Source organism: Xiphias gladius, chromosome 1 (assembly GCF_016859285.1).
Source record: "Xiphias gladius isolate SHS-SW01 ecotype Sanya breed wild chromosome 1, ASM1685928v1, whole genome shotgun sequence".
NCBI lineage: Eukaryota > Metazoa > Chordata > Actinopteri > Istiophoriformes > Xiphiidae > Xiphias > Xiphias gladius.
In genome coordinates, this window is record NC_053400.1 from 13134471 (window position 1) to 13159535 (window position 25065).

At 41.8% G+C, this 25065-nt stretch overlaps 3 protein-coding genes across 5 annotated transcripts in view; all 3 read right to left on the reverse strand.

Moving 5' to 3' along the window:
- The window catches only part of LOC120792664 (transmembrane protein 266-like), a 46778-nt gene extending 42105 nt beyond the window's left edge, over positions 1 to 4673 (reverse strand). The window contains exons 1-2 of one of the 2 annotated variants that reach the window (XM_040131896.1): positions 4582 to 4673; positions 3352 to 3485 (exon numbers count right to left, since the gene is read on the reverse strand). In XM_040131896.1, the coding sequence (XP_039987830.1) occupies positions 3352 to 3365 (14 nt within the window). In that variant the 5' untranslated portion in view covers positions 3366 to 3485; positions 4582 to 4673. Of the gene's footprint in view, positions 1 to 3351; positions 3486 to 4097; positions 4262 to 4581 lie in introns of those variants that run through there. The other variant, XM_040131905.1, reaches the window with a different exon arrangement.
- Positions 4674 to 5803: 1130 nt separating this feature from the next.
- On the reverse strand, positions 5804 to 13943 carry fbxo22 (F-box protein 22). Its single transcript, XM_040136948.1, has 7 exons — positions 13813 to 13943; positions 13447 to 13579; positions 12906 to 12993; positions 10809 to 10907; positions 8415 to 8567; positions 8140 to 8305; positions 5804 to 7841 (listed from the first exon to the last, which is right to left on the reverse strand). Exons 1-7 carry the CDS (start codon positions 13941 to 13943, stop codon positions 7448 to 7450), a joined length of 1164 nt encoding a protein of 387 aa, XP_039992882.1. The 3' UTR covers positions 5804 to 7447.
- Positions 13944 to 14713: 770 nt separating this feature from the next.
- On the reverse strand, positions 14714 to 24912 carry LOC120791126 (tropomyosin alpha-1 chain-like). Of its 2 annotated transcripts, XM_040129319.1 has the most exons (9): positions 24784 to 24912; positions 24224 to 24349; positions 21813 to 21946; positions 20692 to 20809; positions 20387 to 20457; positions 20178 to 20253; positions 19987 to 20049; positions 19622 to 19691; positions 14714 to 15432 (listed from the first exon to the last, which is right to left on the reverse strand). In XM_040129319.1, exons 1-9 carry the CDS (start codon positions 24895 to 24897, stop codon positions 15350 to 15352), a joined length of 855 nt encoding a protein of 284 aa, XP_039985253.1. In that variant the 5' UTR covers positions 24898 to 24912; the 3' UTR covers positions 14714 to 15349. The 2 variants fall into 2 exon arrangements, with proteins under 2 accessions (XP_039985253.1, XP_039985244.1); XM_040129310.1 differs by lacking the exons at positions 24224 to 24349; positions 24784 to 24912 and adding an exon at positions 22679 to 22969.
- Positions 24913 to 25065: the final 153 nt, after the last annotated feature.

The window sequence follows — 25065 nt, forward strand, 5'->3', positions numbered from 1 at the left end:
CCTTGTGTGACCAGTCTCTTATCTGACCTTTACAGATACAAGCTGTAGAAGACACAGGAGACACAGAGACCCTCGTGGGGCAGGGCTAAGACAGCAGATGTACAGAAGCCTTGTTCATAATGGAGAGGTCCATGGACCTTTTTTACACTGTGTCAGTATCCAATAATAGATTATTTTAATTTCTGCAGACACTTGAGGGAATAAGGGGTCTTGAAAGCCTTAATGACTGAAAAGACAGATTTCTGTGGACTTGCAAAACGGACTTTACTGAGTGGCTTGTTTCTCCTGCACTGTTTTTTGCATATGGGGCAAACGTAGGAGACATACAGTATATTCTGTAGGTCTGTATTTGAGGTCTTGCCTGTTACATCTTCAGGGCTGTGCAGAATTTGTAGCAACAGTTGTTATCATAATGTATTACATTTTGAATGTTTAATTCGCTAAAGAATGAGTGAATAATTATAATTATGATGGCATTTGCAGGCACAATTTATTGGATGGAGATTTTCCCTGCAGATAACACTGATTAGTTTGAAAATGACAATATTATGGTGAGATGTGGAGGAAACTGTAATGATACAGGTGCTCATTAGTCAAAAAAAGAAAAGTCAGGCAAACAATGTTAGACTCCAGATAAAAGGTATGTTGCAGTTGTTGGGTGTATGCGCACACGCAATGAGCAGCCACGAAACATGCACGTACTGTATCTTACACTTTGCCCTATGTGGAAAAAGTTTGTAGGAAAAATAAGACTACAAATAACACACTCACATGACACAAAGGCTGACAGATGTTACTGATGTTTTTTTCCTGTCCAATTAGGAAACACCTGCTCTAGCAAAATGTTTTAAAATCCATTGTTCCCTTTTTAAAAACCCAGCAGTTCTAATGCAAATCATGGACACATCTCCTAAACTACATTTGTTATTATCCATAGTTAATAAACTGCGTATATTGTGCCCTCTTACTTATAAAAAAGAGCCAATTAGGCAGAATATCGGGCCACTCGTAGAGAACATTCCTCCCAACAGGCAGAAAGACATCATGCCCCTTTCAGCTCCCACCCTTTGAACAGAAGCGGCAAAGCTGTCCAACATCTCCAACCTCCCACTGGCGTTGAATAAACAACAGGGTAAACAGCAACGAGGGGAGAAAGATGAATGGTCTCGTCCAGCGCCGAGGACCCTTGAGAATCTTAAAGGGAAAATCCGCACTAAAACGTAATTTACAGTACACAAAGTTTTCATTAAATTCCACGCTTCAGATTAGATTTGTGAACATGAACACATTTTTCTCTAAATCTTGGGTCAAGCTGAAAACCTCAGGCATGGTTAGGAGACAAAACATAGAACGGGACAGCTTAAAATAAGCAGTGGTGGAAGGTAACTAAGTATATCTGCTCAAGAATTGCACATTTTTGAAGTACTTTACTTGAGCGTTTCCATGTACTGCCACTGTCTACTTCTACTCCACTACATTACAAAGAAATAGTGTACTTCTCAAATACATTTACAACCAAAACATTTATCTGACAGCTATAGTTACTCGTTACTTTTCAGATTTAGATTTTAAATGAAGAAACATGTAAGCTTACGTAGGTTAGCTAAAATACAACAATGGCTCCCAGCCTTTTTGGGCTGTGACCCCTTATAAAGAACCAATATTTCGGTGGGGTCGTATTTCAGGCCTAAGGAGGTCCAATATTTCACAACAAAGCAAAGATTACAAATATTTCTAAATGATAAGTGTAAATGTGTGTACCAGAACTTTGGTTTCTTCTATCCTACCCCGTTTAATCATTTTGTGACCAATCAGATTTATCTTGTGACCGTTTGGTGCGGTTCCTGACTGCCTAGGTCTGGAACCACTGGATTAAACTACCAATCTGTATCTAAAGTAATTAAAACTAGCTCCACCTCGACCAACTATAGCCGTAAAATGCTGCTTACACGCCCACGAATCCAATTGCTATACCGCTTATCCTTGAGGGTCGCAGGGGGTCCGGAGCCAATCCCAGCTGACAATGTTCGAGAGGTGGGGAACACCCTGGACAGGTCGCCAGTCTACTATCTAATGATGTGACATACAACTTAATCCAAACTTAATACTGAAAATAACTAATATAGAATCAGGCATAAAACAAAAGGCTTGTTTCCCTAACACAGTTTAAAGGATTTAAATAAATCCAGTGCTACTTCACTATCAAAACCAGGGTGAATATAGATGTGTTAAAAAAAAAAAAAATTTTGCACAAGCTGATGAATGATACAAAGAGGAATTAAAGCTGATGTTGGTTTCTCATTTCACTGAGATTATTTTTATACTGTATCTTAGTGACATGATTAGCAGTGTTCTAGACTGAAAGCTTTTTCAGGCGGCCTGTCCAAAGCAAATGTGAGAAGAAGTCATCTGTTTCAGGATGCATTCCACCTTAAACGCAGCATGATATGGCATCGCTACTGAGTACCACTGAGCTGAGCTCTGTATGGGACCGAGAGCAGAACTGGTCCTCTTATAAAAACACAAATGGAGCAATGATTTAGGGCAGATTCACCTGGCTCAACAGAATAAACACAGCTAGTTGAGATGAGACAAATTAGAGAGTCATGCTACGCCAGCAGAACCATGAGTTGACAACGAATAATGATTTTCGGTGTTCTCCCTTACCTCTTACTTTGTCTTCACACACGCTCGCAAACATACAACACAGGCTACAGCATGTCCCCTGAGCAATGCATCAGCTGTTCTCAGTACACATATGGAGGGTGCAGAGTGAAAATGGAAAGCAGGGAGAAAACTGGAACTGGAGAGGGAAAAGGTGTTAAGTTGTAACGCTTATGGATAAAACTAATCAATGAACTGTAATTCCACAGAAAGGGTTAACATAGCAACCTGTGTTTACGGCTGCAGAATGGAAGCTCTATAGTCGGGACTGTGCAGGTGTGTTTGCATTAATCTGCATCTCATTGTGTGTAACATTCAGAGAGACCTCAACTGTAGAAGTATCTAAGTGAATAAAGGTCATTATTGTAGAAATGGAGGCGAAGAAACCTGAGAAATGTCGAAAGAAAGCTGACTGACTAAAGAGAAAAAAGATCAGAAGATCAGAAAAGGAAAGGCATGCTGGGAAAATAAGTATAATCCATAATAATATGGTTCACGTCCTACAGATAATGTAGCTCTTGCATGATTTTCCCTACAGACAACTTTGTATTTCTGACATTTCACAGTATATTTTCATTGGTCACACTTGAACTTATTTTTTCTATACATGGTTTGGAATATGAGGAGACAGCGAGGAAGAGAAGGAGGCAGGATCAGTGGTGAGCCCAACGTGTGGACTGTACTTACTCAGCACTGGCCATGACGCCGGGTGATGGAGACAGGAGCGATGCGGTGGCTATCACAAGGTTTCCGCTCACTTCTGCCCGTTTTAGCACTGCAGTTCACCTTTTTACCTGGCAGATGCTGCTATCATGTTGAACCTGCAAGGAACGCAGTCATTAATGCCAGTGAAGAACTTATAAGTAGCAATTTCTTCATAGTAGCACAAATGTGCTCATTTCCCAGATTATTAGGCACCCCTAGGTAAAACTAATGCAGTCTAATTCATTGGCCTGGCATTAAATCCTCCTTTCACGAAGGTTATGACGATCAGTTTTTTTTTTAGACTGTTTTAGAGAGGTGTTAATTCGACTTGGGTATTTTGGAGGCTGTAGTTATCGGTTGTTGTTGGCTGTTGAATCGGATTGCATTATACTGAGGTGTTTTGTTTATATATATATATATATTTTTTTTTTGCCAGCCTGATTTATATCAGTGAGGGTAGACTAAAGGAGGTTTTGGACACTGCCTCTGTAGCACTTCAATGTCAATCAAAGCAGTGTGCTGACTTTTGAAACACAACGACAGTTAGTGTAACATCACAACTTAGTTTAAAGAAACTTGGTTAGCCAAGCGAGGCTGTGAACAAGTACGCCCCACGCATGCTGACATAAATAAGATTTTCAGGTCGATTTGTTTCTCTCATCCAGCGAAGAGAAACGTGGGCTAAAATTGCTTTCATCACACGCACTCTGCAATAAGCACACATGGACCTGTTCTCGGGCGACCGCCATCACGGTACTGTTTAAGGGCTGCTCCTTGGGTGAGTTTTCAGGGAAGCGACAGCCAGGAAAATCAAATGTAGAGACACCTCGACCTCACAGCTATGTGTGACACGTGCTTCTGAGAAGCTGGCCTCAAATGAAAACGATACACAATGATAACAAAAGTTGACAAGGTACAAGATGAAAGGACAAATGACCAATTATAGAGCCTATACTCCGAGTAGCCACCAAAAGACCGTTGGAACTCTTAACTTTTTTTATTTTCTAATTACACCCCTAAAGCATTTATCCACGGAGATGAATCCATGCTCCTGCCGTCAGAGCGACGACGGCACCTGCGATCAAACCGCACGGACTTGACCTGCCAGTGTCACACTCCACAGAGGAGAAACTAGTCGAGAGTTGTGCGTACAACTACTGGGAGCCCCTCGCTGTCCAAAAACGAATCCCGTATTCGAAGCAAAGGACCCACCTGCGCGAGATTTACATTGTCGGCGGGTAATTGCGCCTCCCGCTGCCCCCTCGCCGATGGTAATGTCTCCCTCGCCGGCGATCAGAGTAAGTGAGGCGGCAGCAGGTTCGCAGTGTGTGTAGGCTGCAGCTATCCTTAGCACGTTTGCACTGGACGAGCACCGCCGCTGCCGCTGCCGCTGCTTCCGCTGCTCCCGCTTGCGCTGATCGGGTTTCGGCGCAAAACCAAAGAGGGGCTGGAGCTCAAGTGCAAGACGCATCGTCACTCGGCAAGATCATATTAGCCCGCAAGTGTTACCGGAGCGATCGAACAACGACCCTTTTGAGTGCAATCTCCTGCTGGCGGGGATCGTTTCTGGGCTGCGTGCGCCGCTGCTCCAGCTCCAGATCCAGGTCCCGCTCCCCAGTCGAGGGTTTCCCCGGCGAGCGCAGCGGGGAACCCTGCGAAAGGAGCTGTCCAGGTGCTGAAGCGAGCCCGACGAAGCCTCGGCTCCCTACCGACCCCCGAACACGGCGGCAGCTGGGCGACACCGGGCGACTCTCATCCCAACGCCATCAAAACAGGAGACTTACAGGAGCCAGTGAATCGTGTGACATTTGCATCGCTCCGGTCACGACATAGCAGCCTAAAAAATGTTGGTCGTAGGGTGGACGTGCGTTTGTGTGTGTGTGTGTGTGTGTGTGCGCGCGTGTGCGTGCGCGCCTGTGGGAAAGAAAGCCTGAGAGTAGATTTTTCCCAGTTCCCGATCGAGGCCAGTTTGAGAGCGGATTATCGCCACAGCTGATTTTATTAGCTTTACGCCTGGTAGGTCGTCCCTCTCCGTGTCATGAGCGTTTTTTACGGCTTCCCAAAATAAAGATACTATGGGAATATAAATTGCCTTTACAGCAATTGGCTTAACCGTTTGTCATTCATCGGGGTTAGCCAGTCGATGGTTAAAGCGCACATCAATCAATCTCAAGCGTCTCTCCCTTTATTGAAACACGCCTGGACGTGGGCTGCTGGAGATGTTATAGGCTGAGGCTCAGATTTCGGGGTGTGCGCAAATAAGGAAAAGTTGTGATCCGAATGGACTGTAGTAGGCCTGTAGTTACAACCGAGAGGGGATGCGTAACGCCCAGTGGACTCTGGGACTGCCTGGGTTCAAAGATGCTGCTGTGGTGGTTTCAACAGTGGGGTTAAAGAAATAAAAGGGGAAACAAGCACACGTCCACGTACTGAATGTTTGCAATTTATTAAAGGAAAATGAGCAGAACAGATATGATTTGGCACATGTAGAAAAGTGCATCAACACCATAACAATTTAGTTAACTAACTTAAAATACATTTTAATTTCCTCTTCGAAAACTATAAGAGCAGATGTACACATTATGATACAAAGAAGGAAGATACTCTTGGTTGTTGACTTCTAATTCCTTTTTTTAAAAGTAAAATATCTGAACTTTCTTGAAAACATCCATTCTTGCAACAATCATTGTTGCAGCTTTTACAGAAAAGGTAAACTTCAGCTATCATCAGCTATTTTCAACAATAACAGCAACTATCCGACCAAAAAAAATAAACAAACTTGGAAATTGCACCATAGTGTCATCAAGATTTTCTTCTTAGTGAGGAAAAGCAAGACATCAATCAATGACAGGAACATCCAGAAAGAAATCTAGACATGAAATGCCTAGCATTCGATGGATTTACAGAGAGCAGTATTCTATTGTGTAAAGGCATCTGTAAAATTTCGACAGCTTCTTCAAATGGGCAACTAGGTAGTTAGTCTCAAACTATACTATCAAGATTTCAAAAGAACCTCAACTATTTATGACTTTAGCAAAGAATACCAGATACTCATTCTTTAATATCCAGTGACCCCAAATAGGAATTCACATTTCTTCGATTTCCAACCACCCACAACTGTCTCCTGAATTAGGAAATTGTAGAAGAGCTGAAACTAAATCAAGGTGAAATTGAGAGTTTCTGCCAGTCAGTGTCACTTAAACAATCAGCAGGGCAGCCTTCCTGCCTTGTTGAATTTTTTCTTTTAAGCTGCAGAAGCTGAAGAGACGAAGTGACCAATAAGCCCCACCATTAACAGTTGGAAGTAGGTAGTAGGAGATATGACCTGACATGTGGACAAAAAAAGTGGCACTGTAAGATTCTGACTGAACTCGCCGTGCCCAACTGAACCACAGTATATAGATACCTTGTGTAAGAGTATTCATTTGTAGGCTAACACGGTTTCATTTTTCCATTGGTAAGACAAAAGTGTAAAAATCTTAAGTGTAAAACCTTAAGGAGGAGGAAGAGCATTTAAATCAAAATGACCTTGATTTTGTGGATGAAAGACCACACTCCTCTTACTTACATGAATAAAAAAGTGCCTTTGCTGAATCAACAACTGTAACGATAGCTTGGGATACACAAGTGTGTATAATCTACTTACCTGCAAAGCAAACAAACCATGAGGTTCATGTCAGAGGGTTAGAAGGATATGCCATCAATGTGTGCGAAATTTGGGAAAAATATATACACATATATATTACACGAGTGCTATATCTCAGCTGAATGTTAACAGAGATGATCAGTTTGTCCTCTTAGGGTCCTATTTTGGAAACTCACTAGTAATTTTAGTATGAAGCTGTGTTCACACACAGTCTCCAAGGGACGTAATTTCCCAAATGATGCCAAAGTATTGATGACCAAAGGGACATTTTCCTGCTTTATAAGCGGAAGTAGTGACAGCGATATTCTGAGTCGTAATGTGAGTTACATATTGTACAGAATGTTTGTTGTTCCCAACTGCTGTAGCAAACAGGAGCGTGATCAGTCATCTTTTATCCTGTTTGTCCATTGTTACTGCAGGTCAGTCAGTCAGTCAGCCTAGATGGACCAGGGTCATGACTGTAGTGTACTCATGCTGCAGACTGTTTGTGTCAGTGTCACACAGCGTGTAGTCGTCTTTGATGATTCGGTCGCAGCCAATCTCACCGTTGCCGAACAGGCCAAAGAGCGGGGTGTTGGGGAACACCTTGCGAAAGGCATTGGCCTCTACATTGGTCTGGTTGTTGTAGTAGTTCTGGCCTCTCCCCACGCAGGCAAACATGAACCCTAGGGTGTTCCTCTCAGGAATTTTGGCAGCCTTTAACCGCCGGATTGTGGCTTCAGCCGCCTTTGGACTGCTAATGTCTTGGTCCAATAGCACAGATGCCCCCTGTACCTTAGGGCCACTCAGGGCCAGGCCCACCACGCCATATGCACCCTGGTTACAGCTACAGAGTGAGAGATGAGAGGAGAGGGAAAGTGCGAACAGTCAAAACGCGGCTGATAATTTAGCACCAACACTGCCATTGTTTATCAAATTCAATCAGGACCTACTTGCAGACAGACAAAGGGCATAAGTGACAGAGAAATACAGATACCAAACTTCAAAATGAGGTGAGGTTGTATTCCCCGTGGGCGTGGATGACCAGAGTTCCACTTGCACTTGTTACGTTTTTGTATTAAATCATTTTTCGTCTTACGTTTGCCCAGAAAGGGTCTTGATATTTGTGTAGAACAATAACTCACCAGTGTCTGGGGGGAGAGAAGACACTTTCTACCAGTCCTCCAGCGATGAGAGCTTTACTCTTGGCCAGTGGCTCCAGCAGCTGGTTGAGGAAGCGTGCCCCTCCAGATTTATATGCCTCATAGACAAACATCAGTACCACACGAAGCTCTGGGTTGTCAACTAGTCCTGGAGAGAAAGTAGAACAAACACAGGACAGATACAAAAACAAGTTCTGAAAGACTTTAGAAGCTTTGCATTTATCAGTTTAGATGACTGAATAATTCCCTACACTCACCTGCTTCTTTCAGTGCAGTTGGGGAGATGGACTTCTTGCAAAAGTGAAAGGGCTTGATGTGGACACCTTCCATGCTAGGCAACATGATTGCAAAGCCTGCCTCCCCTTCTTGGTACTCCTGAGGAGGGCTGGAGCAGGAGCCACTGGGAGTCACTGCACAGAGACAATGAGGCACCATAAAGACTACTCACCATGTTGACATATGACCAAAAAGACTCTCATAGGGACTTGGCCAGTGTTTATTCTATTTTTACACCGATAACTTTAAAGAACCTTAATCCAAACGCTTGTCATTGCAGTATTAGTTGTAAAAGATTGTAGAGAAAAACAGAGATAGCATCTGTAATAACACCCATAGTTGCATATGCTTACTACACAAAAAGTTTAGCAAAGAGGTACAATAAAAGGTATAACATCACAAACCAAAGCCTCAGCAAGGACTAGCAAGTTACATAAACATCAGGAAAATCAACACACACGCTACTGTATGATTTCACTAATCTTTCACTAATCTCTCATACAAACTCAGACAGTTTATCAGATGGGTGAGCTACCAAGCAAATTACAAAACATCAGGTTTTATATCATAAATATACAGGATCATAAGACTGACAGACTCATTCACCACTAACACACTATTACGGGTTATGCCGCTGCTGAAATATTTTTTTGTTTTTTTAAGGAGAGGAGAGAAGAGGAGAGAGGAGGAGGGGGCTCCATCATATCTCTTTAGAAACTAACATTATATTATTTTGCGCTACGGACACTTCATATCCAGGTCAATTCACACACCTGTGAGTAAAGCATATAAACAAGAAACTTTGCGCTTACCTGATAAGGACAGCACAATGATTATAACAACAAGCACCGGGGAGATGTCAACAATGAAGCAAGCAATGCTGATCATGGATTCAGGGTTATCATTCGTCGAGGGGAAAACAGTCCTGCCACTTCACTACAGAAAACGCAACCATTTGATAGGAATACGCAAGGAAACACATATCTGTGAAATAAGCAACATTTAGAAGATCCACCTCGATACAAAGATAGTAGGTACTCCACATGCACCAATTTTTTTCTTCTTCCTGGATGTGGGCATTACTATGCAAGAGGGCCAATGTGACATGCAAAAGCTGTCAATCTCAAAGTCACCTGACAGATTCCCTCACAGAGATATTAACGTGCATATTATTCGGATAGGATTCCCTTAAAGAACGTCGTAAATGTAAGGTATTTTATCATTGAAAAGGTCATTAAATTTAAGTAAATTAACACTGTTGGATAATACAACAGTGTGGTGATGCATGTTGATTCTGGGAAAAAAGGACAATTAAGAATGAATAAGTGGAAGAATGAATGACACCCACTGGAAGTAAACAGTCACCCAGTAGTCACACATAAACCAGACATTTCCCCTGCTCATTCCTGTGCACAAATGTGCTGTAGGTACTTGGGCCTCAAGAGCCATTCTGGTTCCAGCAGATAGGCAAAAACCTCCTCGCAGAGTGCGCTTTGCAAGCACACATTATCTAGGGGAAAATGTGCGCTTTTCTAGGGAAAACACTGCACTGTATTTGAAATGAGCAAATACTACACAATAGTGTGTCATTTATCCACATCCTCCACTGTTTTACTGGTTACGGAATTAATAGTGGATTATGCAGAAATGCTATGTCTAGGTGTATCATAATTCATCTTTCTAATACTGTGCGGCCCCACTAACAACATATATAAATGATTAGAAGTACTCTAGGCTATTTGGCAAACCTATTACAAGAAATCTATAGCTTCAACTTTATCCAATCAAAGATTTAATTCAATTGAATTAGACGTGCAAGGTGACCCTTTGTTGACCCTCCGCTTCAATATCACAAAATGAGTGTTATCACAAACAGCCGGGGCTGCCGTTAAACCTGATAGATGATGGGAACCTGAAAAGCCATCATCTTGAGGAACGAGAACATGGCTGATGGAGAGTCGCTTCTCCGGAGGGTTGTGATTATATCGACAAATGGGGCCCACAGCACCGGGCAGACTAGGCAATCTATCAGAGGGAGAGGCAGGGAGGTGCCAGCCACCAGTGGTGGTTTCCAACAAGGCAGAAGCAGTGGGGATTAATGCATAGTCCTCGCTGCTGAAGGGGAACTATTCCTCCTAGGTAAGCTGAAGACAACTGGTTAGCTTTCATTTTCTCTAGAGTATCTTAGTAGTTGAACATGATAAGGCTACATACTTGTACCATCATAGCTTTGAATCTCATTCAAGAAAGATTTTTATGTTGATATTCAATTAAATGATTCCCTGTATGTGGTTTTATTTGGGGTGAGGAGGGAATTTTATTTTATTACCTATGAATAAGGAACTATGAGAGGGACAGAAGAGAGGAACACTTACAGACTATGCCTGGTGTGGCAATGCCCATGATGTCACAGCCTTTGGGGAAGAGCAGGTTCAGTTCTTCAACTGTGTCTGGACTATGGCGACTCTTTTTTGCTTCAGAGTAGTTGAGAAAACAAAAACATGTTAATGACAAAGATCGCTGTTTTATATACCTATCATTTCAATCATAAACTAAACATAAACCTTTACAAATTAGATGTCTGGCAGCAATTTTAGATTCAGAGAAATTAACACCGAGCAAGTATCTTGGTATTGGCAATGAGACTGTAAATCTATTTTTCTTACTGTTGCAAAACATTTTGGGTAGAAGTTTCCACTAAATGTCTACATAGTAAGTTTAAACATTTCATTAACATCTATATGAAACCAATATTTCAAGTTGATAAAGAAGCCAGTCTGTGTGCAATGTATATTAAACTGCAGGTACCCGTAGCACCTCTGATTATACTTCACACTTTTACCAATTATCTCCCACTCAAACACCCACTCAATTAGTTAAACTGACTACAAACAAATGTTGAATAAAAACTTCAACACATCCCGCCTCATATTTAAATGAGTGGCCATGATTCAAGTACCATAATACTCTTTGAAAGTCCTGATATAACAAAAAAAAAAAAAAAAAAAAAAAGGGTCACTTGTGCTAGATGCTCAGTCAAAACAAAAATGACAGAATTATTTAATATGTCAAGAACAAGACAAGATATACCACTGAAATTGCAGTGACAACGAAAAAGGAACATTGGTCACAAGTTGAAATTCACCAACAGGGACCAGATGTCTACACTGGGCTAAAACCTACCTCTAACTGGCCAACATCAAAATATGACCCAACTCTGCAGCAGTGTTCACTGATTCAGTGTTCAGTGATTAAGGTTCCTGCAGCTATGCAGGCCTTTTTAATTGGTTACTGATTAGTTTTTCAAGGCCATGTGAATGATAATGTGTAAACGTCACCCAAATTTTATTTTTGTGCTTCAAGTCTATATTCTTCCAATTTACATGTGTAAAAACAGTCACATGCGTAACTACACCTGGGTGACCCGCACTCACTACTTTGCCTGAATGCATCCTGTGTAGACACAGACAGAGCCCTGAAGCTGCTACTGTTGCGCTGCTAATAGTACAGCAGGTAGTCTAACCCATCAAGGTCTTGCAGTTGAAAGGTAGTACCCTTAACAACAAATCCAACTTGTGTTGTATTTCAGTAATATCTTTTTAAAGTAACAACTACAAGTCAGAGTGTAAAACACATTTTGGTAGCATGAATGATTCTTAGAGAACATCCCTTGCTTGGAAACAACAGGATGTCATTCCTCTGGTTTAGCATTGTTAAAGACCAATACTACAATTATGAAAAGTATGTCTTGAAAAGGATCCTTTCACTGAATATATGTCAAAATTGACTTAAATATACATAAAATATTTATGTAAATTGCTTTTAGGACTGAGGTTTTTGTGCTGTCCAATAAAATTATAAATTTTTGATTCCGGTCTGTCTAAATCACACTGGATATTAAGCTATGCAAGATGATGAGGTTGTTTTAAAGCTTTCCTCTTTCTTCATTCCATCTTTGTGTGAGTTTTCTGGCCTCTGTAAAACATGTGTAAAGTATACATATTACAAGGCTCTCTATTCTTTCCAAATTATTTTCAAGGCAAATTAAAAACCTTGTAGTACACATATGTGATGCTGTTCATGTGGATATATCTAAATTAGGATTTGTTGGAAATGCGACAGGAAACCACAGGGCACTGAAAATTTTGCTCTGAAAAAAAGGTAACCTAGGCCTTAATTTATAAATGTTTACATTTCTATTTTTCAACCAAATAATTCAAACAAATATGTTTATTGATATGGATGCCAAAGGCTGCCTCTGTTTCAGTTATTTTGACATTTTAAACTACTAAGCAATGAGTTTGAAAAAAACCTTGAATTGTCACTTTTTCTGAAGGGTTGTGTTACATCACTTACCAACAAAACTCAAACAATAACGTATGATACAGATGTGTTCTAATCGGACATGCTCTGTTTAATGAAAACAATAGAATGAAGTACTGAAGCACTGTATTGCATTATTCATTACCAACCTTTACTCTGTCTGTAGCTATAAGCTTGTCCAGTGAAGGCCTCACAGTCCACCATTGCCAGAACTGTTTTAGGCAGGAGAAATACTTTCTGTAAATAAGCAGATTCAAAGAACTTCTGTTAAAACAGTCGCAACTGATTTCTGAACATGTATATAAAACATAGCCCCCACAATATACCAGATCGTGTTAATCAAATTTATTGACAAAGGCTAAATTAACGTTACTGTAACTGAATGGCTCATGATTCAAAACATGTCAAGATTAGATACACTCAAAAATACATGCTGCTCAAGCTTAAACTTTTCTTTTTCAGTTCCTGAAAACATTTTTAGGTTTTCTTCACCCAAGGAGTATACAAGAAACAGTGACTCAATCATGTTAGGCAGTTCACCCAGCAAATACTAGCAAGAGAGTCTTCACCATATTTTGGCATATTGTTGTATTTGCCAAACACGGTCCCCCTTCAGGATGTTTTCTCTACCGTTTACTGTCCAAAATAGCCTTGCTTTAGCATTCAGTGGATGTGAGTGTAGGTATTTACCTCCACCTCCTCAGCCAGGATGCTGCAGAGGGCATGGACCTCTGTGTTGGACGGTCCACAGGCTGAAACCCAAGTCAGCTGCTGCTGAGTCCTCAGCACTCTGCGGGCACAGTTTCTCCACAGCCTGCACACACTGAGGAGAAACACAAAAACACTCAGCTTCACCTGCTAGCCAAGCAGAAACCCGGCACGACAGTTACTCAGTTCAAAACAGAACCGAGAACCTAAAAACAATTACACAACAGGTTCAGTGACTTATTAACCTCATAGTTGTTCCGCATCTGTCCAAAAAGTACTTTCACTTCCATTCGACAGCCATAAACGTTAGCTAAATTCACTGTTTAGCATATACAGATTTCCCGTTACCTTGCAATCCGGAGGAGCGATTTGGTAGGTACGAATGTCAGAATTCGTTCAACCACCTCCGCAACATTGCTAAGCACGTATGCGGCCTTGCTGTCTTGAAAAGAAACGGTAAAATCTTGATTTTCACCCATAGTTCTCTCTCAAGTCGTGGGATTTCCAGCACGGTTGCCCAGCTACGAACTTTCACCTCTACTTCTCAACCGCTGCCGAGGTGGCCGAGGTGACCGGAGGTGACACACCGCCCCGTGCGGCCAGGAGGTGCTGCGGCAACTTTTACAATTTCTCCCTTAAACTTGATAAGGAGCAGTTTTTAAAGAATGTGTCTTGTGACTGGTAGATATATATATTTAAAAAAAAAAAAAAAAAAAAGTATATATGTTACACACCATTATGTTTCTTTCTAGTCATGTTTCCCTAATTTTTGCTTTTTTTCCCCCACCTCTCTAGCTCTAAATAATTCCAGAGCAAAGTCACTCTTGGCTTAACTGCTCACAGCTCATGTCCTCACTGAGACCATAACTTGTCATAAAGTTGACACCTTCATTTTAAGGCTAGAAACTACTGCCTAATAATACTTTCAGAGGTTTGGGCTGGCATAATAGTCACATTTCACTGCACTGGTGATGAACTACAAGGTTATAGTTATAGGTTATAGCTCACAATACTACATTGTGTTATCCGTTCCATTTAAAAGCCCAGTTGCAATCCAAATGTAAAAGTTTAGTGCAGTATTTTGCATTGTTTAAATGAAGTGACAGTATAGAGAATTTCATATGTAGACCGTACAGTAATGACAAGTAAGAGTTTCTCATTTAATACATAACATTTTTCCCCTATTTCTTCTTCATAGTAACGAAAAATGCTGAAGAAATATTTGCCATAATAATGCCAGACTTCAAACTTCAAATAACATCAACCGTTTATTCATGATCTTTACATTTCCAAGATAAAATGGGAGAGACAAAGAATAACACAAAAAAATACAACATCCGTTCCTCAAAATGAGCAGAAAAGTGAGTACAGTGCACAGAAATTTCTTTCACTTAGCTGGAACCAAACAGTACATTCAAGCAACTGTGCCAAGAACGCCTTCCTTGCTTAACTGGGAGTGTACAACATCACTGACACTGAATAAATGTTTACAACACAGAAGAAACAAAGACACAAGCAACTCTACAAAAGTACACAGAATAAAAGTCCCTTTCATGTAAACTTGGCTTAACTTATGGCTTTGTTCATGATGGTTATGTGCAGTATTTTTCCCAAAGTGCAAATTCTCCAAACATACATATAAACCTATTAAAGATATACAGTGAATTTTAACTGACATTTGATTACAGTGTGTAACAGAAAGTGTAGTTTGACTGTAGCTCACCAAAGCTGTTTGTGCTACCTTGTGTAGAGCTTGTTTCTTCAGGATGACAAAGTCACAGGAGACATAAACACAACTCCCCACATTATCTGTAGCAGCCATATATGGGAGCCAGCCATATTCAGAGCAGAGATGAGGCAATGTGGGGAGAGGAACAGAGCTGGGTCAAATGTTAACCATCTCCATTAGAGTCTGATCCAGCATCTGTTTTACGCTCAGGCCCTCTTCTTTAGCACGTGTGAGTTTATCTGTTAATACAGCATTGCATCAGTTAAAAAATAAATAAATAAATAAATAATAAAAACCAACAGCGCAAAGATCCGCAGAATATAAACAGATAAAGCTCTAGTCCAGGTTAATAAACAGTGTTAGACATTGGCTGGATATTGTTGCAAACCTTATCTGTGTGAGAAATTCCGGGTCTGTAATTTTTTTCCCCCCGCAGTAACAGAAGTTAGCATTCACTAAGCAAATCCATATCCTCAATTCTGATACTCTGCCAATTCCACTAACTCAGCTCCTATTCTGATGTATAATCTTTAAAAGCACATTATAAATATTGCACTCAAGCTATAGACAGGGGTGTAGTCACGACTGCATGGGCTGTGTTTAGGACTTAAGAATGGCCCAAAGTTTTTTTTTTTTTCCTCGAGGCTGGTTTGGCAATGGATTTAAAATGGTGCTTATGACCTATAGTATCAAGTTCAAACAACCCATCCACACAGTTTCAGGTCAATCAAAAAAAAAGTATAACCCCATGGAAAACTCTTCCCCCTTTATTTTTACTCAAAGCTTTAGTAGTACAGTTACTGTTACTTAGCCTTGCAGTGGTTCAGGCTGGCAGCTTTGGCATCTAATAGGAACAAGTTCCGGCCATGTGTGACTACAACTTACCTCTAACAACTAGCCGGCACATAGAAACATATGGTGAAAATTCTCTCTACATGCACCAACGCTCAGCACACTATCCTTGCTGCCAAACACCAAATTATGCTCCCTGCACCTTAGTTGAGTTTAGTTTATTCATTTATTAAATCAGGGACAATGCATATTTAGATTTTGAAAATATGCCAGAGTTAGTCAAAAGGCAAATTTTCATCTGTAACCCGTCACCTGCGTTACTATTTAGACTAAAGTGAATCCAGGAGGCTTGGTCGTTTAAAGTGTTCGTGCTCGTTCAAATGTTATGGATCAAAGGCTCTGCCAGGGTTCGTACGCGAGATCCGCGACTGTCTGTCAAGCTTACTCAGATATGCTCTAGAGCATCACAGGGTTCAGAGCAACATCACCATAATCAAATGTGTTACTGACGCAAAACCTGGTCAAAACACTGACATGAGTGTCCTGATTAAATGCTACTGTACCGATAAAAAAAAAAATCACTCCAATAGCAACAAAAACAGAGCAAGTAAAATTTGCCACAGAACCAAAATAATGGGTCGTTTGGTTCTCAGTACAGATTAGCGCACTCCATCTTATGATTTTCAGTTGATACTTTATTTCTGTTGAAAACTCTACTTGTCCTTGGAGGTGGATTCAGGGATGCAGAAGGATTTCTAGGCCCCTTGCAGCATTTTAAGCCTTTCCCCAGCTGTGGGCCTAATGAATCATCACCAGCCTTCACCCCACAAACAGCAGCACCATACATGGAATCGCGTGCTACAGCCCTGACGATGACTGAGAAAACCAAATCCATTCCTTAACTGTTCATAACCTGAGGTCGGTCTGACCTCTGAAACTGTTGTTTGAGCATGCATAATGTGAACATCTTCCATTTGTATTCCTATTTGTTGAAAGCATTGCTTGGTTTAGGTTGTGTGTCGCAGACACAATTGTCTACGCTCTTGTTATATAACAAGAGCAGACAATACGCCTGGACATTTGAGTTAAAAAAAAATTAAAGCATACGAGTTCCAGTTACGCCTCGTTTAAGGCTACTCTCAGTTCATTGGTCAGGAGACGGTTTTTTTCAAGCTGCTTGTATAGATGGTCTTGACAGTCAGAAAGCAGGTAAGAGAAAAGGGAAAGAGACAGAAGGCAGGTTAGTACAGATGACAGAGTTAATGCTGTTTTGAAGCTCAGCACAAAACAAGTGTCATTTTGCATTCAAGCTGTTGAACTGCCGACCTCACGAACATATCAAACTAAATCAATAGCTCATTCTGTTATTCGTATTTCCAATATGGTCTCACAAGCTGTTACTAAGCTGCTGTACTGGTTAAATCGTCATTACTGTCATTACTGCTTTTTAAAATTGTGTTTTCTGTAGCTTTCACTGACACATTTGATTTCTTTTCACCCAGAGACACTGAGCACAGCCTGGAAAAAGCCTACAAGTTGGTGACCAGTGAATATCCCACATTCAGACATTCAGTTTCAATTACTTTTGGTGCAGGGATTCAAACTAAGCTCATCATACCGGAAACAAATTCCCTACCTACGTATTCCCACAATGACAGTTTGACTGCACTGCAAAGTAGCTACTCAAGGAGTGTTTGCTGTAGTGTTAAACTGTACTTGCTGTTGCTATGTTAACCCCAGATGTCACCAAATCCACAAGGACTGATATCTTAAGGATTTTACAACTTTAAAAAGGAGGCGCTAGAACATGAAGACCATTCTTGAAGATGCCTGACTCATTAAAGTCAAATCCCTAGTGACGCAGCTGATCTTCCTCAGAAGCACTAGTACAAATGACTGAATAAATTTACTATCAAAGCAGGTAACCTGCCATGACTACTGGTTGCTTTGCCGTAGTCTTCTAAGTCAGAGGAAAACAGGAAACACCATTGGATTTCATGTGAACATTAGTTTGTAGAATTAGTTAACACCGCAACACTGCCATTTTACCAAATAACAGTCCTCTCAAAGAGAAAAGGGAACAGTGAATAGGAGAGGAGCTTCAGAGTTTATTCAAAAGCTACTCGACAAAATAAATTAAACACATAGAAGACAAAAATCAAAAAAGAAAAAGATGGGACAAATGGAAATGAAGAAACATCGCAGGAGAAAAGGGGAAGGGCTGTCATAGATGTTAGTGTTTATTTTACAGAAAGCAATACTGCTCAAAGGTCTGCATGAGAGATGGACAAATGGATGATGGCAGCGACGGCCCACTGTAGAGTAGTGGCGGGGCAGTAAAGAAATACAGAGACAAAGGAGACAGAAAGTTGGGCAGCGCTGCACAGGAGTGAGATGACGACGCTCAACCAGCTTCTGGAGTGAAGGGTGTAAAAATTTAGCTGTGAAAAAAAAAAAAGGAGAAGAACAAAAGTGTTGGAGGGAGAAATAAAAAGGAGGAATGGAAGATGAATGACATGCAGAACCAAGGCAGGAAAAGGGATGCAGAACTAAGCTCGAAAAGCTAAAGAAAATGAGTGAAACTAATCAAGAACAATGGCTACGTTGCAGGAAACTATACGGGAAGAGGTGAAATCTAGCCTAAGAACTTAACCATAAATACACCTTTAGTTCACACACACAAAACAATGGTAAACAAGAAGTGAAGGAAGATTTAGGGGGAAAAAAAAAAAAAAAAAAAAAACCCCATCCCATCTATAATTTAGTAGAGTAAAAATCACTGCACTCAATCATGCCACAAGAGGGAGCTATTGTATGTTGGTAAGAGTTGTTAGGGGTGGTGACATCTAAGGCACAGAGCAAAAACAAGCATGTAGTGCATTACATGGAAGTCATGTCGTTGAGGGCGTGGTCCAGCTCCTCGCTGATGGCCTTGTACTTCAGCTTCTGGGCATACAGCTCATCTATTGTGTGGTGGATTATTATGAAGTGGCAGTGAAGGATTTGTAATAAAATAAGAAGACAAAAGAATAACAACAACGTAGTCAGAGAACAGAAGTCAAAAGGAAAACACAAATAAATAGAGAAACTGGAAGAAGAAGAGGAAAAAAAAAGCAGGACAGAAATAAGAAGGCTGTATGGAACAGCTGCTGATGTGTAAGATTCTTGAGGAGTCACCGAGAAACTGCCTCACATGTTCCATGACCCTGTGAAGACTGCTCGCGACTAGCTGGCCCTGAACAGGCACTACAGCAGAATGCCGAACAGCACGGCGGTGAGAAATGCTGTTGCCAACATGAATATCACCACGCCGGCCTCTGTGGATCATGGTAGACAACTGACAGTGCAGATATTTAGCCTGAGGACTATTTAACAACCTGCTGACCAGATAAATAATCGCACAATCCACCAATGTTAATGTGTATGAAAAAGAGGAACAACTTTTTTCTCTCTTATGAGTGTCCCTTTGAGAAATTTGAGAAAAACTGGTGTTTATTTTACTATATAAGAAGACTCTACAGAAGGTGATTTTTATGCTGACCGGTTGAGTGTAACACACACCCAACATTACATTTTGTGAAATATATGAAAATAAACTCTGCAAGTGCCTAAAGATCAAGTGGACAAGATTCATACCCTCAAGGTCATCAATGGTCTTCTCAAGCTTGGCAACTGATCTCTCAGCAAACTCAGCACGGGTCTCAGCCTGAGCAGAGGAATACAGTCAAACATTAGCAATTCCCATTTTGAGGTTTACATTAATAGCCGTAGCCTCACAGGACAGTTAAAGCGCTTAATCTTTACTTTCTGTAAAAAGAAAAAAAGTATAACTTCTAATAATTATATAGTCAACATACTCAATTCAAACAACTGATGAGTCAACATCCAATCACCACAGTTTTAAAAAAGCTCATCAAAATACCTATGAAAAAAAATGGATGGATAAACTATATATTAAATAATGACCCACTGGTCATTTTTGACAGTTCCAGTTAACTCACCTCCTTCAGCTTGTCTGTGAGAACCTTGATCTCCTCCTCATACTTGTCCTCCTTCTGTGAGTACTGTGGTAACACAAGGGCAGCGTAAGGCGAACATCAACACAATGTTGATACAAAACAGTTTCAAACAGATTTCAAGGGGTTTACACTGTGGATCATTTGCCACGATTCTTCTTAGTCAGCCATCTTACCTTCTCTGCCTGGGCCTCCAGAGACTTCAGGTTGTTCTGCACGGTTTTCAGCTCCTCCTCAAGCTCAGAGCATTTGCTATTGATTTACGGTGTGGTTGAACAAGCAGGAGGATGTCACAGACAGAAAGAAAATGGTGAGAAAAACAAAAAGGATGACAAAGTTGTGACTTGGAGGAACAGATGGAGGGGAAAGGGAAGGAAATCGTTACCTTTCTGACAGCTCAGCACGTTCCTCTGTACGTTCCAAGTCACTCTCAATGATCACCAGCTTACGGGCCACCTGAAGTCACAGCACGCAAAGTTTAGTCCCACGCTAGTCTGATACATCAATACACAGACAGAATTAAATTCCCTGATGTATTTACTCTAATTCTAATGACAATTTATGACTTAGTATCAATAATATACGTCTGAAAGAAGATGGTCATTGATGTCAGCTGCTACATTTCAGTGAAAGAATGTAGAAAATGCTAAGCTCAAAGTTCAGAGTGCAGTGAAAAGCTGAGAAACTTGCCTCCTCATATTTGCGGTCAGCCTCCTCAGCAATGTGTTTGGCCTCCTTCAGCTGGATCTCCTGCAGCTCCATCTTCTCCTCGTCCTTCATTGCCCTGTTCTCAATGACCTTCATGCCTCTGAGGGAAGGAAAATAGTATGGCGGGTAAGCACAACAGCAGGCCAGTGTGTGGAGGGGGATAATTCCCTGTGTATGACTGACAAGAGACCAGTGGCTTGTCTCTGGAAATGTGTTGCTTAAGGAAGTTAAGAGGAAAGTTGGAAAGCTTCCAGTTAAGGTCAGGGTTCCTTGTCATGTCCCAGAATGGTGACGGTAATCTGTAGTACAAGGAGGACTACATCGGCTTCCACTTTAAGTTGAATTACTATCTAGAAAAAAAAATTATATTGGATATTTCACATGTAATGTACAATATGTAGAATATCATACACTCTTGGCAAGGACTGTGACTGTATTATCCACTTGTCATACCAAAAGACAGAATTTAAGTTTACCTCAAAATGCTACTGGTGTGCCACTTCCACTGTTGGTCACGAGTTTTTATTGCATCAATAATGAAGACATTTGGATATCAACAATCGTACCACCACAAAAAGGAATAATTTAGTCCCGCTGTTACGCATCATTAAGAAAAGTGTTTTTTCTGCTGTTGGACTACCTTTTCAAAATGAATGCAATATAAAACTTCCAGCCACGAGTGGCAGCACTGAGCCGAATGTTATTAGAGCTGCACTTCAACAGCATGTATCATAGGCAATCTGTGATTTTTAATATACTGGAGTTTAGCAGAATCCAGCGTTAAAATGTGATTTCCTAATTGTCTTAAAGGCGTTCAGTGCCAGCACGACCACTGTGGACCCAATACTTAAGTACAGTGGAAGTGATCACTGGATTTTCTTCAGTATGACTTTCAAAATCCAATCATCCTGTGCCAACCCTGCAACACTACTCTTTTTCATCAAGAGTAGATTTCACTGTAAAAAAAATTAATAATGAGATGATGGGGAAATAAAAAAAATTCTCAAAATGTGTGCTTCTATGCATATCGAGACAGTGCACCTATGCTTTTTCTGTAAAATACCAAGGACGACAAGAATAGCATGGGAGTGGAAGATGCCCACCTCTCACTCTCATCAGCAGCCTTCTCAGCCTCCTCCAGCTTGGTCAGAGCTGTGGCCAGACGCTCCTGAGCTCGGTCCAACTCTTCCTCAACCAGCTGAATACGTCTGTTCAGGGAAGCGACGTCTCCCTCAGCCTAGGAGAGCACAACACCGCGATCACACTGAATCCAATCAAGTTTGTCTGCAAAAGGTTTCAGCTGGCTTTTGCAGGCCTACGACCTCCCCCCACCCATCCCAGGCCCTCCGGTGAGAGCATGGGCTGGGTCGGGAGCAAGCCCAAGGGAGGGATGCGGGCTCTAAAATGCGCATTTCCCCACACAGGCTGAAGGGTGGGTGGCGTTTCTCTTGTTGTGACACAAGATCTAAACCTAACATGGGTTACCAGTGCATTTCCATACATTTCTAGACTAGTTGATCCACCCTTCCTCTTCCCTGCCAAACCTGCAGTTTCCTGTCTCCCAGTGATTCAGCTACCTTGCCCCATAAACAAATTAGCCACAAACCATGGCTAGGCTTTCGCATTGCGAACAAAAGCAGCTAGCGAGCTAATGGCCTGCGGGAGTCCAACACCGGAGAGGGTTTGATCCCAGAGGATCCTGTGCTGGTGCTGCCGCAGCGTTAGCCCACTTGTTACAGGGCGGTTTGTTTATTGGGGATGTCCCGGCTGGAGTCCCTCCATCTACCCATCCCTCACTCCTCGCATCCTGCGGTGGGCTTATTTCAGACGTGTCCACCTGCTACCTGACTCTATCCGGGCGTGCACCGTCGCCGCCCGGGCCTAGCATCCACGCTTTTTGACCAGATTTGCGCCTAATGCCGCCGGCAGCCTGCGAACTAATTGCCTTAAATCATTAGCTGCGGCTTACTGCTTCCCTCGCACTCCTCTCCAGGTTCAGTTCCCGCTGAAGCAGCGCTGCCCGTTCCTCCGCCACATCGGCCTGCTCCTGCAGCGACTTGATTTTCTTCTTCACGGCTTCCAGAGAGCTCCCACCGGCCATTTTCGCTCTGTTTGGTCTCAGCTAGGCTAGCTTTCCCCTCAGCTGTGTGCGGGCCGACCCAACGCCGAGACGTGGACACACACACACACACACATACGCTTGGAGACGCGGCGCGTTTGATCCCTGCCCCCACCGCCTTTAATCAAGCGCTGATGAGGATTGGGACGTGCCACCAGCCCCGGAAGTACCCGATTTTTACAGGCAAATAGATACATTTATCAAATGGATAAAAAACAAATTATATGAGTTGTGCTGGTGCCAGCTGTTCTTTCAAATCAATTTCATGTCGTTTCTTTATACTTTTTTTTTTTTTTTCAGTTATACAACTATCTAATTCATGACCTGTTTTGAGTGCATCCCCTGCTGGTAAATTGAGCTCACCCTATAAAAACCACAGCGCCAGACATCACACACTTATGCAGTCATCAGCAACCGTGTAACTAGGTTACGATTGTGTCCACATAATTAATATTCTAGTTAATTAACGGAGACATTATTATTATTATTATTATTATTATCAGATTATCAGTGCAATATGTCACTGCGTCCTGCAGGCACTGGGCACTTTACCCACCACCATACTGCATCCCTTAAGCGCATTTTTTGGTTTATTAATTTATTCATGCAACTTAATTATGCCCCAATTTTTATTCGTAAATCAGTGTGATTCAACGAGGCACTCTTGTGCTATTTGTTTACTTACTGTAACTGTTTATGCTTCAAATGCTCAAAGACCGTAGGCCTATAGTAGGCTATTCTAGTTTATTTTATTTTATTTTCTTATCTGTGGTATGAATCTGCTTTTGTTCTTCTATAGTTTCACCCGTGAGTCTTTCAATCAATCAATCGATCGATCGATCGATCGATCAGTAAAGTTTATCTTATGTTATCTTATCTAATGATATCTTAATGATGTTGTTGTTGTTGTTGACGTGGTTGTTGCTGGTTGTGATGTAACCAGTGAGGCCTAACCGGTGTCACGTTAAGCCCAGCAAACGAACTGGGAATTTCATCGGGGTTGGACGTAACCGCAGAGCGCCAACTGAAACCAGTACGCGCACAGATCTGTCAAGGGTGCTACAGGCCGAAATGTGTTTGTAAACTGAAACCCTACACTGGCCCCTCAGATTCGCCCAAATGGCCGTGGAATGCACTGGTAAACCAGTGAGCTGTAACCTTACCATATGCAGCACAAGGGCTAAATTTAACCATCCATATATTCATCCTATACAATCCCCAGGCCTCTTAAAATTGATTATTGCTTAAATGAATTATTAGCGCAAATCTGTATGGGATGCGGTAATCTTAGTCCCCTGGGGGGACCCAATGGGTGGTTCAAGGTCAAACCATTAGGCAGCGGTCGCCCAGCTGGGGCTTCCCCACCACTCCGCGGTGCTGTCAGCCCGAACTCACATCTGTGGCTTTCTTCTCAGCGAGCTCCAGTTTCTCCTGGGCATCCTTCAGGGCTTCAGAGTACTTATCCAACTCATCCTCAGTTGCCTTCAGCTTCTTCTGCAGTGCTACCAGGTCATCCTCAAGCTGGGACACAGAGGAACGTAGAAGACAGACATCATCACCATTTATCATTTTCAATCACAACACCAAGTACGCCCCATCTCAGAGTATCTATAAATAACCTTGATAATACATGATTGCGCTACATAATAAACCGCATATCAACCATTTAGAAAGACATTTATTCTAGGCCATTAGAATAGGGCATATCCTGAGACATTACAGCTAAACAATATGTAATCAAATAGTAAAAGTAAAATGTAATTACGCAGTCCAAGTGTGAAGTGCAATAACGAAAAAATAAAAGATAATATAATTTTTCAAGTTAATTTGATCCTATAATGATACACATTAGTCCTCAGTGACAGGACACTGCACATGCAGGAACCATGCAGGGCTAAGGCGCATTGGCACCCGTGCGTAAAAGCGCCAGAGCGGGTTCCACAGTGGATGCCGACCTGTTTGCTCCTGTCCTCAGCTGCCTTCTTGTCCGACTCGGCCTGCTCAGCTCTGTCCAAGGCGTTCTCCTTGTCCAGCTTGAGCATCTGCATCTTCTTCTTGATGGCATCCATGTCTGCTTAGTGTCGGGGGGTTTCCGCGCAAACCAACAAACAAAAGAAACTGAATGGAAGGATCGGAGCGTCTGAACCACACTGAACGCCAAGCTGGAGTGCGAGCTCGCTCAGGCTGTAGTGAGTCAAATATGTATTTTGGCAGGGCAGTTACTGGACACCCAATAC

What these genes read in the sequence shown, in the direction of transcription:
- LOC120791126 (XM_040129319.1), bottom strand. Translation starts at nt 24,897, where the DNA reads ATGGATGCCATCAAGAAGAAGATGCAGATGCTCAAGCTGGACAAGGAG. An exon ending in CTGAGAAGAAAGCCACAGAT is followed by an intron (nt 21,947 to 24,223) that starts GTGAGTTCGGGC and finishes GTGCTCTCCTAG; the next exon opens with GCTGAGGGAGACGTCGCTTC. An exon ending in TGGAGGCCCAGGCAGAGAAG is followed by an intron (nt 20,050 to 20,177) that starts GTAAGATGGCTG and finishes GTGTTACCACAG; the next exon opens with TACTCACAGAAGGAGGACAA.
- fbxo22 (XM_040136948.1), bottom strand. Translation starts at nt 13,943, where the DNA reads ATGGGTGAAAATCAAGATTTTACCGTTTCTTTTCAAGACAGCAAGGCC. An exon ending in TCGCTCCTCCGGATTGCAAG is followed by an intron (nt 13,580 to 13,812) that starts GTAACGGGAAAT and finishes GTTTCTCCTCAG; the next exon opens with TGTGTGCAGGCTGTGGAGAA. An exon ending in AACTGCACTGAAAGAAGCAG is followed by an intron (nt 8,306 to 8,414) that starts GTGAGTGTAGGG and finishes CTTTCTCTCCAG; the next exon opens with GACTAGTTGACAACCCAGAG.